Source organism: Anneissia japonica, unplaced genomic scaffold (genome assembly GCF_011630105.1).
Source record: "Anneissia japonica isolate Jap-2015-1 unplaced genomic scaffold, ASM1163010v1 scaffold351_len699533_cov169, whole genome shotgun sequence".
Taxonomy (NCBI): domain Eukaryota; kingdom Metazoa; phylum Echinodermata; class Crinoidea; order Comatulida; family Comatulidae; genus Anneissia; species Anneissia japonica.
In genome coordinates, this window is record NW_022685600.1 from 595293 (window position 1) to 608808 (window position 13516).

The 13516-nt window shown below is 33.3% G+C and overlaps 1 protein-coding gene across 1 annotated transcript in view; it reads right to left on the bottom strand.

Moving 5' to 3' along the window:
- The window catches only part of LOC117111671 (peptidylglycine alpha-amidating monooxygenase-like), a 19430-nt gene extending 6155 nt beyond the window's left edge, over window positions 1-13275 (bottom strand). Inside the window, exons 1-5 of the mRNA XM_033254649.1 lie at window positions 12579-13275; window positions 5358-5412; window positions 2787-2877; window positions 1218-1381; window positions 560-611 (exon numbers count right to left, since the gene is read on the bottom strand). Coding sequence (XP_033110540.1) covers window positions 560-611; window positions 1218-1381; window positions 2787-2877; window positions 5358-5412; window positions 12579-12866 — 650 coding nt within the window. The 5' untranslated portion in view covers window positions 12867-13275. The remainder of the gene's footprint in view (window positions 1-559; window positions 612-1217; window positions 1382-2786; window positions 2878-5357; window positions 5413-12578) is intronic.
- Between the last annotated feature and the right edge of the window lie 241 nt (window positions 13276-13516).

Sequence of the window (13516 nt, forward strand, 5' to 3'; positions counted from 1 at the left end):
TAGAAAATGCTTGATTGTGAATATTATAATTGTTTTCTTAAATAGGTATGGGTAAGGGTCTTTCCCCGTGGGACCAATATATACGAAGTATAATTATTTCTGGCGGCCTACCCACCTGGTTTCACTCATAATCTATTAAAATTGTTCTTTGAAATTATTAAAAGTCGGAGTTAAAGCAACCCCCACCCCCACTCCAGATCACTTGAAGGATGTAATACAAGGATGAAGCACGGTACTCGTAACATCTTGGTCGCCTAAGACTTTATGTAGAAAAGTGAGTAACGAAGCCGAGGGTGTAGGCTCAAATCGGTTATTTTTTATATATTTTTTTTTTTTTAACCCCATTGGAATTAAGTCTTAGGAATTTATAGGCATTCCTGGCATCTTTAAAAAAAATGCTTTCAAACTTAAAGATTGCACCGAAATAACAGCGTTTATAATATTAATCATGCAGAACGATTTAATTTTGGACATTAATATTATTATTATTTTTTTAATTTCATTGAAACTACAAAATTATTGGAGCGGATAAATTGGTTAATTGACGAAACATACTTACTATTCACCAGAGAGAAGTTTCAACTCCAAAGCGGATGAATCTTTAATTTGACCTAAAGTAAAAATGAAGAATTTAAATCAACACGTCCGTTTATCTATTTATAATTATGGTGCCTTAAATTATTGTAGGATGTCATAACTTGGATTAGCGCATTCATGTTTCTACCTAAGTTTTAAAATATACATATCCTACACTCTCTACCCGGTGGTTACTTATGATTTTGCCTTGCAGCGACAACTTGTTAATCTTATGCAAGATGACTGACGTAGACGTAAACGATTGATGACGTTCATCAATATTTTAGATACAGCCAATAACTACAAGATTCTAATGACTGTTGTAATTACGTGGAAATATGGAAATTCGACTATAAATACAGTTAATAATACTGTAAGCCTTCTCGTAGTTTCAATTGTGCATGGTGTAGACCCTCCATTTATATAATACATTTTTATTGGTAGCAGCTACATTGTTATGTGGTTGCATTTACGATCAATGTTAAGTAATCCTGCTTAATAGAAATGCAGCAGAAAGTGTAGGCCGTTTGAGTATTTAGTTATATGCCTTGACATTTTGCATATTCATGTAAAGCTAAGACTAAGAGAAGCCGAATGCAATAAAAAAAAATAATGTGTACATTTTTTATTTTTTTTTTTACCATCTTTATAATGAACCATAAGAACCATATCTCTGAGATACGCGCCACCAACAATCAGTACTTCTTGCTTCTGCGCACTAATCATGTCGCATGTTCTTGTCCACCTGTATAACATTACGCTTGGACTGTTGCAAACAGTTCTTTCTAAATCGGGATTACAAGACCTACATTTTGGGCAATAAAAAAACACAGCTAATAGCACAAAATCTTGCCTATTGTTACATACATTCAAAATGTATTTGCTGAATAAATGTACATAGATTAACCTGCATTTTATTGGAAATTTAGAAGTTCTGTTAACAATGCTAACTTTAAAGCTTACCTTCTCGAACATTTATTTTAATTACGACCCCCTATGGTTCTTATTGTTTTTATGTGCTATCGTAATATTAAATTTATATGAATGTTTTGTAAAAATGTGTCTGTTTTTCTTAGCTATTATACAATTATCTATCTTCCATGTGAGTTTTGACCTGTCGTTTTACGTTTGGTAATCCGCAGGCTTGTTTTGTATTCGTTTATTTGTATGTTGCTTGGAAATAATAAATGAAATGAAATCTGAATTTATATTTCAGTTAAGTTAACTGTTATTCTCATCTTAAGTACTGGTACAGGTAAAATAAATATTTCAATTTACAGTATTTTTGCCTGTTTTCAATACTTTTAGGCTCTCAGTACTGTAATAAGCTATTTGAATATCTATCTATCTATTATGCAAACAATTGTATTTTGAATTACTTTAAGCTTGTCTATTAGAGATTTAGGCAAACAATTCACAAAGTTAATTTGAAGAATTGTTGACAAGGATTCTAAAATAGGTGTTGATAATTCAACGAATTTTGTCAATTTAAAAGTAAAGATGTGTAATTTAACAAACAGCATTGGCATTACCCTTCATAAACAATGTGTTGTCAAAATAATACATTATGCACATGAATCAATTAACATAACCTCGACCTTTGATTCATTTAGATTTTACGAAATTGGCTGAAAGCCATACAGTATTTGGATGTCAGGGACACGGTCCTGTGCATTTGATATAAGGAGATGAAACATCTGTTGAACTGGGATTTGCAGAAAGGTAAACACTTAGGCCTATATAATATCCAAGATCATACTAGTTTGTGTATATCTTCATAACAATGGTAAATCATAAAATTAGATAGAATTATTTTGCCAATAGGAATCAGGCTAAGTGATAACATTTCTGACCAAAGCCTAGGGGGAACCTATGATTAACAGTTAGGGTACATATATTTTGACACATCATTATCATTAATGTAGGTCTATACCTGTCTTATGTATTATTTTCAGAATACAGTAATTATGTTTAATTCTAATTCTTGTAAATAACCTTCACTAGGCCTAAAGGTAAACCTGGACGTCATAATTTTACCTCCAAAGTTTCCCAAACTGTACACTGACCTTCTTCGTCTAGTGTTTGGATTCCGATGATTTTACAATATAATGCTGCATGCAAAATATATATCCATTATACCTAATTCTGAATGAGGTCTATCAATTTATAGAAAAGTTTCTTTTTTTGTTTTAAACTGTTGGCCTACGTACCATGTTTTGAATGAGACATCTGGTTTCTCTAAACATCCATATAGCGTTATCATATCAACTGATTCGTTTTGAGGAAGAGGTACGTAGCCCACTGAAAAACAAAAACAGAAAAAAATATTAATGCAAAGCTACTGGTCTTGACACTTAAATATACATCTGTTAGAATAGTATGTATACAGGGCGAACACAAAAGTATGAACTAGTCTACTAATGTCTACGGTACCTCTACAGCTTTTTACGAAATTTATATCAACATCAGCATTTAAGCAGCTCGTCTTAATATGAATTAGGAAGTTATATTCCAAACAATAATCATTGTTGCTTTGTAGGTAAGTTCCAAATGATGTACATAATTAAAAAAACAATACAATGGACTTCTCCGGAGTATCAGTCAAACTTAACAGTGACCATTTAGAACTGCAAGAGCCGCACTTGCAGGTCAATAACACGCATGTCCCACAACCCACACGGCAATTATGTTTCTACAGTTGGCTGTCATTTTGTGAGATATCAACAATAGAGCTCTCTCCACAGTATGCACTCTGTAAGTCAACCATTAATATCCACAAGGCGGGAATTAGCTGAACGGCCATTATAATACAAAATACAATTTGATTAATATTTTAAGTGTTAATTTATGAAATGATTGAAATGTCTCTGCTCTATTCATTAAAAAAAATATGAGCTGCATACTTAACAAAAACAATGTATACCTATTACTGACTTAGTAATTAATATTCTTTATTAACGTTGGTAATGTGCACAATCTTTAAGCGATATTCAAATTACCAGCTAGCCGTATGCGATTTGACGAGTCACTTTTTGTACATTTACTTACTTCTCTCTTTAAACTATTTTATTTAAATACCAACATAATCGACGTTTTCATTTACAAGTTAATTTATGAAATGATTGAAATGTCTCTGCTCTATTCATTAAAAAAAATATGAGCTGCATACTTAACAAAAACAATGTATACCTATTATTGACTTAGTAATTAATATTCTTTATTAACGTTGGTAATGTGCACAATCTTTAAGCGATATTCAATTACCAGCTAGCCGTATGCGAGTCACTTTTTGTACATTTACTTACTTCTCTCTTTAAACTATTTTATTTACATACCAACATAATCGACGTTTTCATTTACAAGCGTTATTTAAAAGACAGTTTATACTCTAATGCTAATTAAAACACATTCATTATTTTTAAAAAAATACGTTCAAAAATCCTTATTATTGAACAGCAAACTTAAAAAGTTACAGAAAAGAAAATACCAGTAGGCCTATAACTTATATATTAAGCTTACATACGTAACGAAAATATATTTTAAAAATGTAATAATTCAAAGAAATACAAAGCATTAAAAATGCTGGCAAGATGCAGTAAAATATCACATTCAATAAATGGTTCAATTCATAATTCACATTCTGATGCATTGAAATTACTGTATCAAATGAAGAGAACAGATACAAATTAAAAGTTGAAATATCGAAATCTGCTGGAGTAATTACTTGTATATAAATTACAGTCATTATTATTATTATTATTATTATTATTATTATTATTATTATTTTCATATAGCAACGCATGCATGATATACGTGTGTATGTGTCTTTTTTACTTTCTTACGTAAAATACTTTTACAACGCGCGCATTCGTAGGCCTATGTGTGCGCAACACGCACCCTCACGTTGACGGTTTATCCATTTTTAGGGGATGTCGTTAGCTAATCGCGTCACCTGATTGGTAATTACAAGGAGGAGTGAAAATATAATTTACGTGATTCAGAGAAAAATCGATCTTAATATAAAGCCTTTGGGAAATGAAAATAATTGTATTAATTACGCGTGAAATATAAGATAATATGGAATGTCTTTCCTGAACTGACTGAAGCTTATCTTTATCTGAATTATTCAATTTGAACTAAAAGAGCGATACATAATTCAAGTATTTTCGTATCTCTAGGGCCTAAAATCTTCCAAGATCTGACGCCGCAAGTATCATTCTAGTGATGATAAATTCCAAAATCTTCAACAACAGTATTTAATGATGTTAATTTTTGTGTGCTCGGTTTTCACTTGCTAGTTACGTTTCAAACGGAAAAACGTTTATAAAGTATACGTTTAAACGTTATAAGTCGCTCTGTTTCATAATTGAAGCGGCGTTTTATAATGACTGGATTGCTCATTGACCGGTTATCTGTGAAGCCACAGACGCCATGATGGGGAGCCAAAAACGTCATATATACGTCATCAGAAAGCAAATTTTTTGAATCAGTGTGAGGAACCAACAAAGTGACATTGCTTGCGCTTTTTCAATAATAATTTACACAAATGCAAAAAGAAAAAGTAAATGTAAAAGAATTGACTGGTACGTCGCTTGGGCTCTTGCATAATGACATTGGTGGCTTCATTTTCCTGTACAGTGAATGGCCATTGAACAATTCAGTCCAGTGCATTTGCATGCGTCATAAACTTTTGCATACTATTTTCGTTTGTTTCGCGTCTAATTTCTAGTCACACTGGAATTGCATTGTGTATTAAATCAGTACATTCAGACAATACATACCGATCCATGATGAGTCTGCGCCCATGGACACACCTGTGCATATATTCATATCGTCCTGCAAAGAAAACATACACATTTTAGCTCATATTTATTATTTTTTGTAATTTTATTGTCATCCTACAGCGGGTGGTATATATTCTCATAATGAGATGAAAGTAGTGGAGACGTTCACTCATGAGAATAAACTAAAGACTAGATTTGGTCCCAGCATCCTAGGAATACAAGGGAAGAGCTTTTACCGACCTATACCTCAACTCCAATTATAACCTATTTTGAGGTTATCATTTTCCAATAAACTCTTAGCCGTCTGCTAAGTGATACATAGATGTAAACTGTAAACCGTCTTATACCGTCAGGTTAAATAATTTTATATGTACATTTTTAATATTAAAGAAGAGGAATCTTCGAGTGCTAAAAAGTTGTCTCCCAACCGGAATTCGAATCTTCTGCTGTCAATGCAGATGCATAGACAGCAGACGGTCCCAGCAGAAGGTCCCAGGTTCAAACCCGGTTGAGACATCTACTTTTTTTCACACTCGCGAGAATTAGCTGCATATGGCAATGTATAAACATACTAATAATAACGCTAAAGCATAAAGTACGATATTGCCAATATTTATTTTATATAGTTGCAAATTAATAACATTCAATTCAAGTAATATTTATTTCACAAAACAATACAGTAACTAATAGACCAGGCTATAATTGAGATAGGTGCCACTTGGAGACGTAGAAATTCTCATATGGTTTTTCTAGACCAGTTTTTTATGGGGAATCAGAATATGTGAGGTAAAAGAGGTGTAACCTGAGAACTTTCGCATGAGGGCGCTTTTTCAAAATGGCCGCCAAAATCCAATAAAACTACATATATATGGGTAAAATAAGCACAGAAGAGGTAGGTTTGACCAACTTTTGAATATGTAATGATAGGAGTAAAGTATAACTAGTTAAAGTTATTAATGTTAAGATTTCGGGGGGAATTGAGGGCGCTTTTTAAAATGGCCGCCAAAATTAAATAACAATTTAACAGCAGCTTCAATACCCTAGATAAATTTGTTTAATTTAAAAAACATGAGTGTAATAACTGCTGTTGACTTTTTAAACCTAAAACAACATATTTTAGGGCTGTAAGCTAACTCACTTTTGAAAATGTAAGTAAAAATGCCCCCTTATATTAGCATTTTTCTGTTTTAAAGAATGGGAAATATCACTAGAATCCTAAAAGAATTCCAGCTTCCTTACAAATATCCGGTTGTTTTTCATTATTTCTGTGTGCTATACAAGGTATTCCAGACAACTACCACAATTTTCATGTATGAAGAAGGCATCAATTCATTTACTACACATTTGTCTTGTAGTGTTTAACTGTGTAGCCTTATGTTAAGCAATAATCTTCAGGTATCGTTTTTATCACTGCAATCTGAAAATATTCGTATTTATTGTATGAACAATTCTTAGACTTCCAGGGGAATTTGTTTATTCCATCTGTTCCATCAACTATTTTTATTGACGGTCATTTACCTCTGCTTATTTTCATTCTTGAACGATTAGGTTTGCTAAGTATCTGAAGCTCGAGATTCTGCTAACATGGTGGCAACAATGATATGTCAGTGATCTTGTGTCTGCAAAACTTTCAATTGAACATGTTACTTGCTTACTTACAATTTTCTCCTTAACTCCAAGCAGCAGTAAGACATACTCTTGTTCTTCAGACAACTTTTTTGACAGAACATCTAAAACTCCGACGTTGCTGAAAGTTTCAACAAACCCAGTTTATGATTACAGAAGCTACGTTTTCCTTTACGAAAGAAAGCCGGGGTGTAATTGTCTGTAATATCGATGTCTCGAGAAAGGGAACGGATGATATATGCCTTGGTTGTTATTCGTAAAAGCATGCTTTGCATACAGGAAGGCTTTCGTGTAGGCTTCTTCTTGTTGGTTCTACAACAGATTGTAAAACCCCAGGTTGCCGACTGCCAGATTTTCGAGTTCACTTCGCCAAAACACAGTTTGCCGAATGCCAGTTTTCAGAATCAAAAACTACGAATCCCAGTTTGTTGAAACCCAGTTTGCACTGAAACCCACTTTGTCGAAAATAAAATAAAAGCAGTACGTAAAACATTAACCACAGCATAACATTCATGTTGGAACACTCTCTTACTATGTATTCGTATAAGAAATAGTGGCTTATTGTAGCTAAATGATTCTTTTTGTTTTAATATGTAAATCAATTGGTTATCAGCAAATAAAAGTCAATTTAATAGGCCTCGCAGTTAAAATGTTTTATTACCATACCTATGATAAATACATAAAATTATTTAAAAAAAAATAATAATGAAGGAGATAAACAAATTAATAATAATCTACAATTATACCCACATGCCAATTGTGGCTTCAGAAATGTGTTGACAGGGGGGTTTGACTCAAGGGGCCGACTAGAACCTCGGTGGTCAGCCATGCTTTCAAGTGTGTTTTTCTACAGCTTTTTTGCCTTCCAATATTTTTCCTTTTAATTTGTACACAAATGAAGCCCCTTCCTTTCAAATGCACAGTATGCTGTACTTTTGTAACACGGAGATTTGGACTGGGTTTCGGAAAAATGAGCTTTGGCAAACTGGGATTTCATGATTTCAGTGAACAACTGGATTTGGCAAACTGGATTTCGACAAACTGGCTGGATACCTTCTTGAATACTATTGCTATCGGCGAGAATGCATCCTTGTCACTGAAAAAGATTTTGTATTAGTTCCAGATCTTCGTATCAGCCAAGAAAAGCAGACTCGAATGTTGTCCTGCATGCAATGCATGCTTTAAGGAATTCCAACCAATACACAAATATCAACCGTTCCATTCTGGAGGCATCGATAATTCAGTCGATGCTACTGTATATCTTATTTTATGACAACGGAGAGAGTCATTTTAGAGACAAACACTGGCAAATACCGAAAGTTGTTCAAATTAAGTGGCATTAACTTTCACCAGCAAAGAAATCATCCCTTATTGGATCTCATGCTTCTGTAGTCAAAGGCAAAGTTTTGATGACACTTTCTGATAACTTAGGTGTTCTGTCACAAAAGATATCTGAAGAACTTGAAGACTGTGGGATGAAGTTAAGGGAAAAGTGTAAATCAAGCAAGATGTGAAATGTTCAATAAAGGCAACAAGATCACAGACATATCATTGCTACCACCATGTTTGCAAGCAGACCCTTGAGCACTTGAGGAAATTTAATCGCTAAAGAATGGAAATTAAGCAGACGTCGTAAATGATTTGGTCAGTAAAAATAGTATTCACAACAGATGGAATGATCAAATGAAGCAAAAAATGATTGAGACAGTGATGCCCATGGACGTCCAAGAACTGTTTATAATAAAGACGAAGACTTTCAGATTGTAGTGATACATGAATTACATGAATACATGAAGATTATTGCTCAACATAGGCGGGGTTACATAGTAAAGGATAATTATGTAATAAATGAATTAATGCCTTTATACATGAAAATTATTGTAGTTATTTATGTGGTCCTCTTGAATACCTTGTGTAGTACACAAAAGTAATGAAAAGCAACCGTATATTTGTAAGAAAGCTGGAATTTTTTTTGGATTCTGGTGATATTTTCCTTTTTTTCAAAACAGAAAAGGGCTAATATAAGGGGGAATTTTTGCTTACATTTCCAAAAGTGAGTTAGCTTACCACCCTAAAATATGTTATTTTGGGTTTAAAAAATCAACAGCAGTTATTACATTCATGTTTTGTAAATTAAACAAATTTATTTAGGGTATTGAAGCTGCTGTTAAATTGTTCTTTAATTTTGTCGGCCATTTTAAAAAGCGCCCTCAATTACCTCTCGAAATCTTCACATTAATAACTATAGCTAGTTATACTTTACTCTTATCATTACATATTCAAAAGTTGGTCAAAATTACCTCTTCTGTGCTTATTTTACCCATATATATGTAGTTTATTGGATTTTGGCGGCCATTTTGAAAAAAGCGCCCTTACGCGAAAGTTCTCAGGTTACGCCTCTTTTACCTCACATATTCTGATTCCCCATAAAAAACTGGTCTAGAAAAACCATATGAGAATTTCTACCTCTTCAAGTGGCACCTATCTCAATTATAGCCTGGTCTATAAAGATATACAATAAATTTGAAATGAAAATAATTTTTTGTGAAAAAGGTAACCCACTGTAAGCAAGCTTTAATTATTTTGAGTAAATATTGGCAACATCGTACTTTACATTTTAAGCGTTATTATTATTATTATTATTATTATTATTATTATTATTATTATTATTATTATTATTAATTATTATTATTATTATTATTATTATTATTAATTATTATTATTATTATTATTCATTATTAAGAAGACACAACAATAATTGTTACTTAACCAATATCCTGAGGCGCGTGGAACGGAGAGAGTAGAGAAAACAGTAGAACTTATACATACTGTTTGTGGTGCTGAACTAATAATAATAATTCAAATAATAAAACATTAAATAGTTAAACCGTTATTAAATTTTTAATTATTGGTCGCTTATATATATATATATATATATATATATACATATGTATATGTATGTATATATGTAATATTTGTGTATATATGTATGTATATATATACTGCTATCTTGATTTATATTGTATGTATATATATATGTATATATGTATATATATGTATATATATACATTTGCTAGATATGTAATATAAATTGAATGTAAAATTTATACATATATTATGATGGATCAATATTGGAGGTGTGTCGACAGTGGGTTCCGTGAATTCTGTTGCAAAAACAAACACTGAACACTGCCATATTTGTAGTCGAGGTGTGACTAGTGACTCGTACGAGTGTCACTAGCTGACGAACGCTGCAGGAGGTAACGACGGATATTTTGTTGTGATAAATGTGCATGTTCAAAATGTGTGAAGGTGTTTTTAAGATGAATTGATAAAGGGTTATTAAGGGGAACTTGCGAAATTTTAAACAATCGAGTATAATCTAGTGTTCTGCTGTAGGACCTATCATGGCTCACTCAACTGGGCGTTGGTGCTTCGATGAATATTGATTACGATTAAGGCAATGATCGTAACTATCCTTTTGGTGTGTACGAGAACAACACTTGTTCTTAAAGTAGGCCAACGTGAAAAAGAGATAGCAATTAAGTATTGCTAACAAGACGCCTTCTCAGATGCAATGAGAACTCGAATCATTGATCCTAACTATCATTTTGGTATGTACGAGAACGACACCAGTTCTCAAGTAGATACGTGAAACAGATCAAAATATTAAGTATTGATAACGACAGCGTATATAAACACACGTAAACTTGTGTGTAGGACGTATTTCTGGCCATTGAATAACACGTTCTGATTGGTTGTTGTTACAAGTTCGTTTGGAACTACGGAATGGTTTATTAAATACGGTACATTGTGAAAATGAATGTGATGAATAAGGAGGAGAAGGTATGTGAAAATTTTTGTCAGATGAGCTCTTCAAATATCTCCACAAGTTTTAGGATGTTAAAATGCTGTGTAAAATATTTTAGTTTAATGACTTCTTTCAAGGGAATTATTTCCTATACCTTAATGCTCAGTCATTCATGGTGTTATTATTAGTTATGGCGTCTTCGGTGGTTTCTCACCTTTGACATTTCAAGTTACAGAAATTGATACCTTCTCTGTTAAAATTGCTACCACGTAATTCTGTATGTCATGAAAATCGACTTCAAGATAATGGCTCAAATATATTTATATATTCAATTTTCATAGTTTTATTGGTTTTTTTTTTTGTTTTTTTTAACGTAGGCGTCGATTTGGTTGCGCGTTGTTGTGTCACAGCAAATTATATTTTCGGCGACCTAAACAAAATGCGGGCCAACTAAGAATTCTATAACTTGAAAGTGTATAGTAGGAATACAACTTTATTTTTCACATATTAAAATCTATAACATTCTAAACTTCGTCAGACCATTCGCGTATCTGTTAATAGGTAATTGAAATTTTGTTTTCATAAATGGCATATAATCTTTGAGCTCTCTGGTGATACTTTCGATCTGTAATTGTTTTCGACTAAGCTCCTCCATATGGAGTTGAATAATACATATGCACTGAAAGCTTTACCGGAATCTTTTTAATGTTTTAATGTTAAATCCATCTTTCTGACTACCTGTAACACTTCAGTAAATTGCTTTTCCCTTTTACTGTATTTTTAATTAACTTCTAGAGTTTGTAGTTTTGAGCACTTTTGCGAAGTTTTATGCTCGATATAAAAATTAAGAGTATATAATAAGTAGGGTTATAGGTTATTTCTGTAGCTGCCACCCTTTCTCCTCTATCTACAGACCAATTACCAGTAACCTTCCATTAAGGCTTTATCTGTAGCATATAGAATTTTTATAGGCGAGTGCACACATTTATTAAAACGACAAGCGAATTATCGGAAATATTGGAAAGCAAGTTTAGAGGGTAAAATGAAAGTAGAAAGAAAAGGTTGGGGAACGTTTAATATGCGTACCGGTAAATATGTTACAAGAGAACACTACTGGGGCGAATGCAGGATTTGGCGGTAGAGGGTGCGTGAGAGTCCACGTCACCTCAGCCCCACAATGGTTCCAGGTGCCCGGAAATTGCACTCGCATATATTATTAAAAAATTTAGCGGTAATTCATATCAACAATACAATACAACAATTATTTTTCTGAATCCAATTTAGGGGATGCGATCCCCCCGTTTGCAAGTGGGTAGTGCATTAAAGGGATCTTTCTATATTGACATATAATACATAATAATATGTATACCTCGAGATATGTGGGATTATAAAATGTGTTTACCCCAGTGACAATGTTAATGAATGTTACCTGCGTTGAAAAAAGACGGAACAAGTTTCAAATAATGTAATTGTTTATGTGGAAGTAAACTGATGTGAATTATAAATAATATTTGGAAAACCCAAATAAACAATAATATACTGTTTAAGCCTGCGTTCCACAACAACAAACTCTGATCTATTTTAGATGCATTCATTCAGAGCTTGGACGCCACGACCGACATGCCACGTCTCAGAAGACATTTATTTACAAAATTATACATATATACGCAATTCGTCTAATCAGTATATAGGCCTACGGATATACGTTGATAAAATGTATTCAAATCAATATTTGATGATATATTATTTGAAAAGGCTTTCAAAAACGTTTCAGTTCCTACCTCTTCGGGGATTACGTTATTCATCCGTATAATCTCTGTGTTGACAAATGGGGGATCAACACTTGACTCAGGGGAATTTTGATCGTCCATGTCGTCCCATCCTCCATCGTCTTCCTTAGCAGAATCTGCAGTCTGGCCTAGAGTTTTACCATCGATTGGCTCTATCGCGTTCCGTCCAAGCCCAGTTGCATCTTCGTCATTCGACGGAATATCATGGGGTGTCGGTGCCGTCTTAGCGACGGTAAGCCCGAGCACAAGGCTGAGAACACAGATGTGGAAGGTGTTCATGTTGGAACGGTAGCTCGAGAAGTCCGCTTAAGTCGGCAGTCAATTATCCCAATTTTAGCAAATTTTTCTGTTGTTTTCACTCTCTGTTTATGTTAATTATATCAAATTGATTAAGCCTTGCATTCGTGCTTATTGATGTATTTTTAGTGTAGCGTTATGCGAGAGAATATAACGTGTGGATCTTCCACTTCTCAACAGCACCAATGATTGGTTCCCCGTTGCTGCCCACGCTCGAAACGTACATTAATTATAATATCATCGTCTTGAATACAGCTGCTTTGTTAAACTTAAGAAATCATAACGAGCGTGATGCACTGAAGAAATGATTTTAGAACAGAGAAAATAATAATTTTCCAATACGTAAGAAAGCGATGAAATGCTCACTGGACATTATCTTGCTCGTTGTTGTTTTCTCAAGATAATAATATCCAACGAGCATGACGTCATATATCTTTCCGTTGCTAGCCATTCATAATTATTATCCAGAACGATGCAAAATTGTTATTGGTTAATCTTACAACGCACGTAGGGCCTAATTAATACATACGTTAATAGTATATTTTATTGAGAGCTTTTTGTAAGCCTAGTCGGCTACATGTTTATCGGGTTATTGTATCATCCACATGAATATGAAGCAATGGTTCAATGTT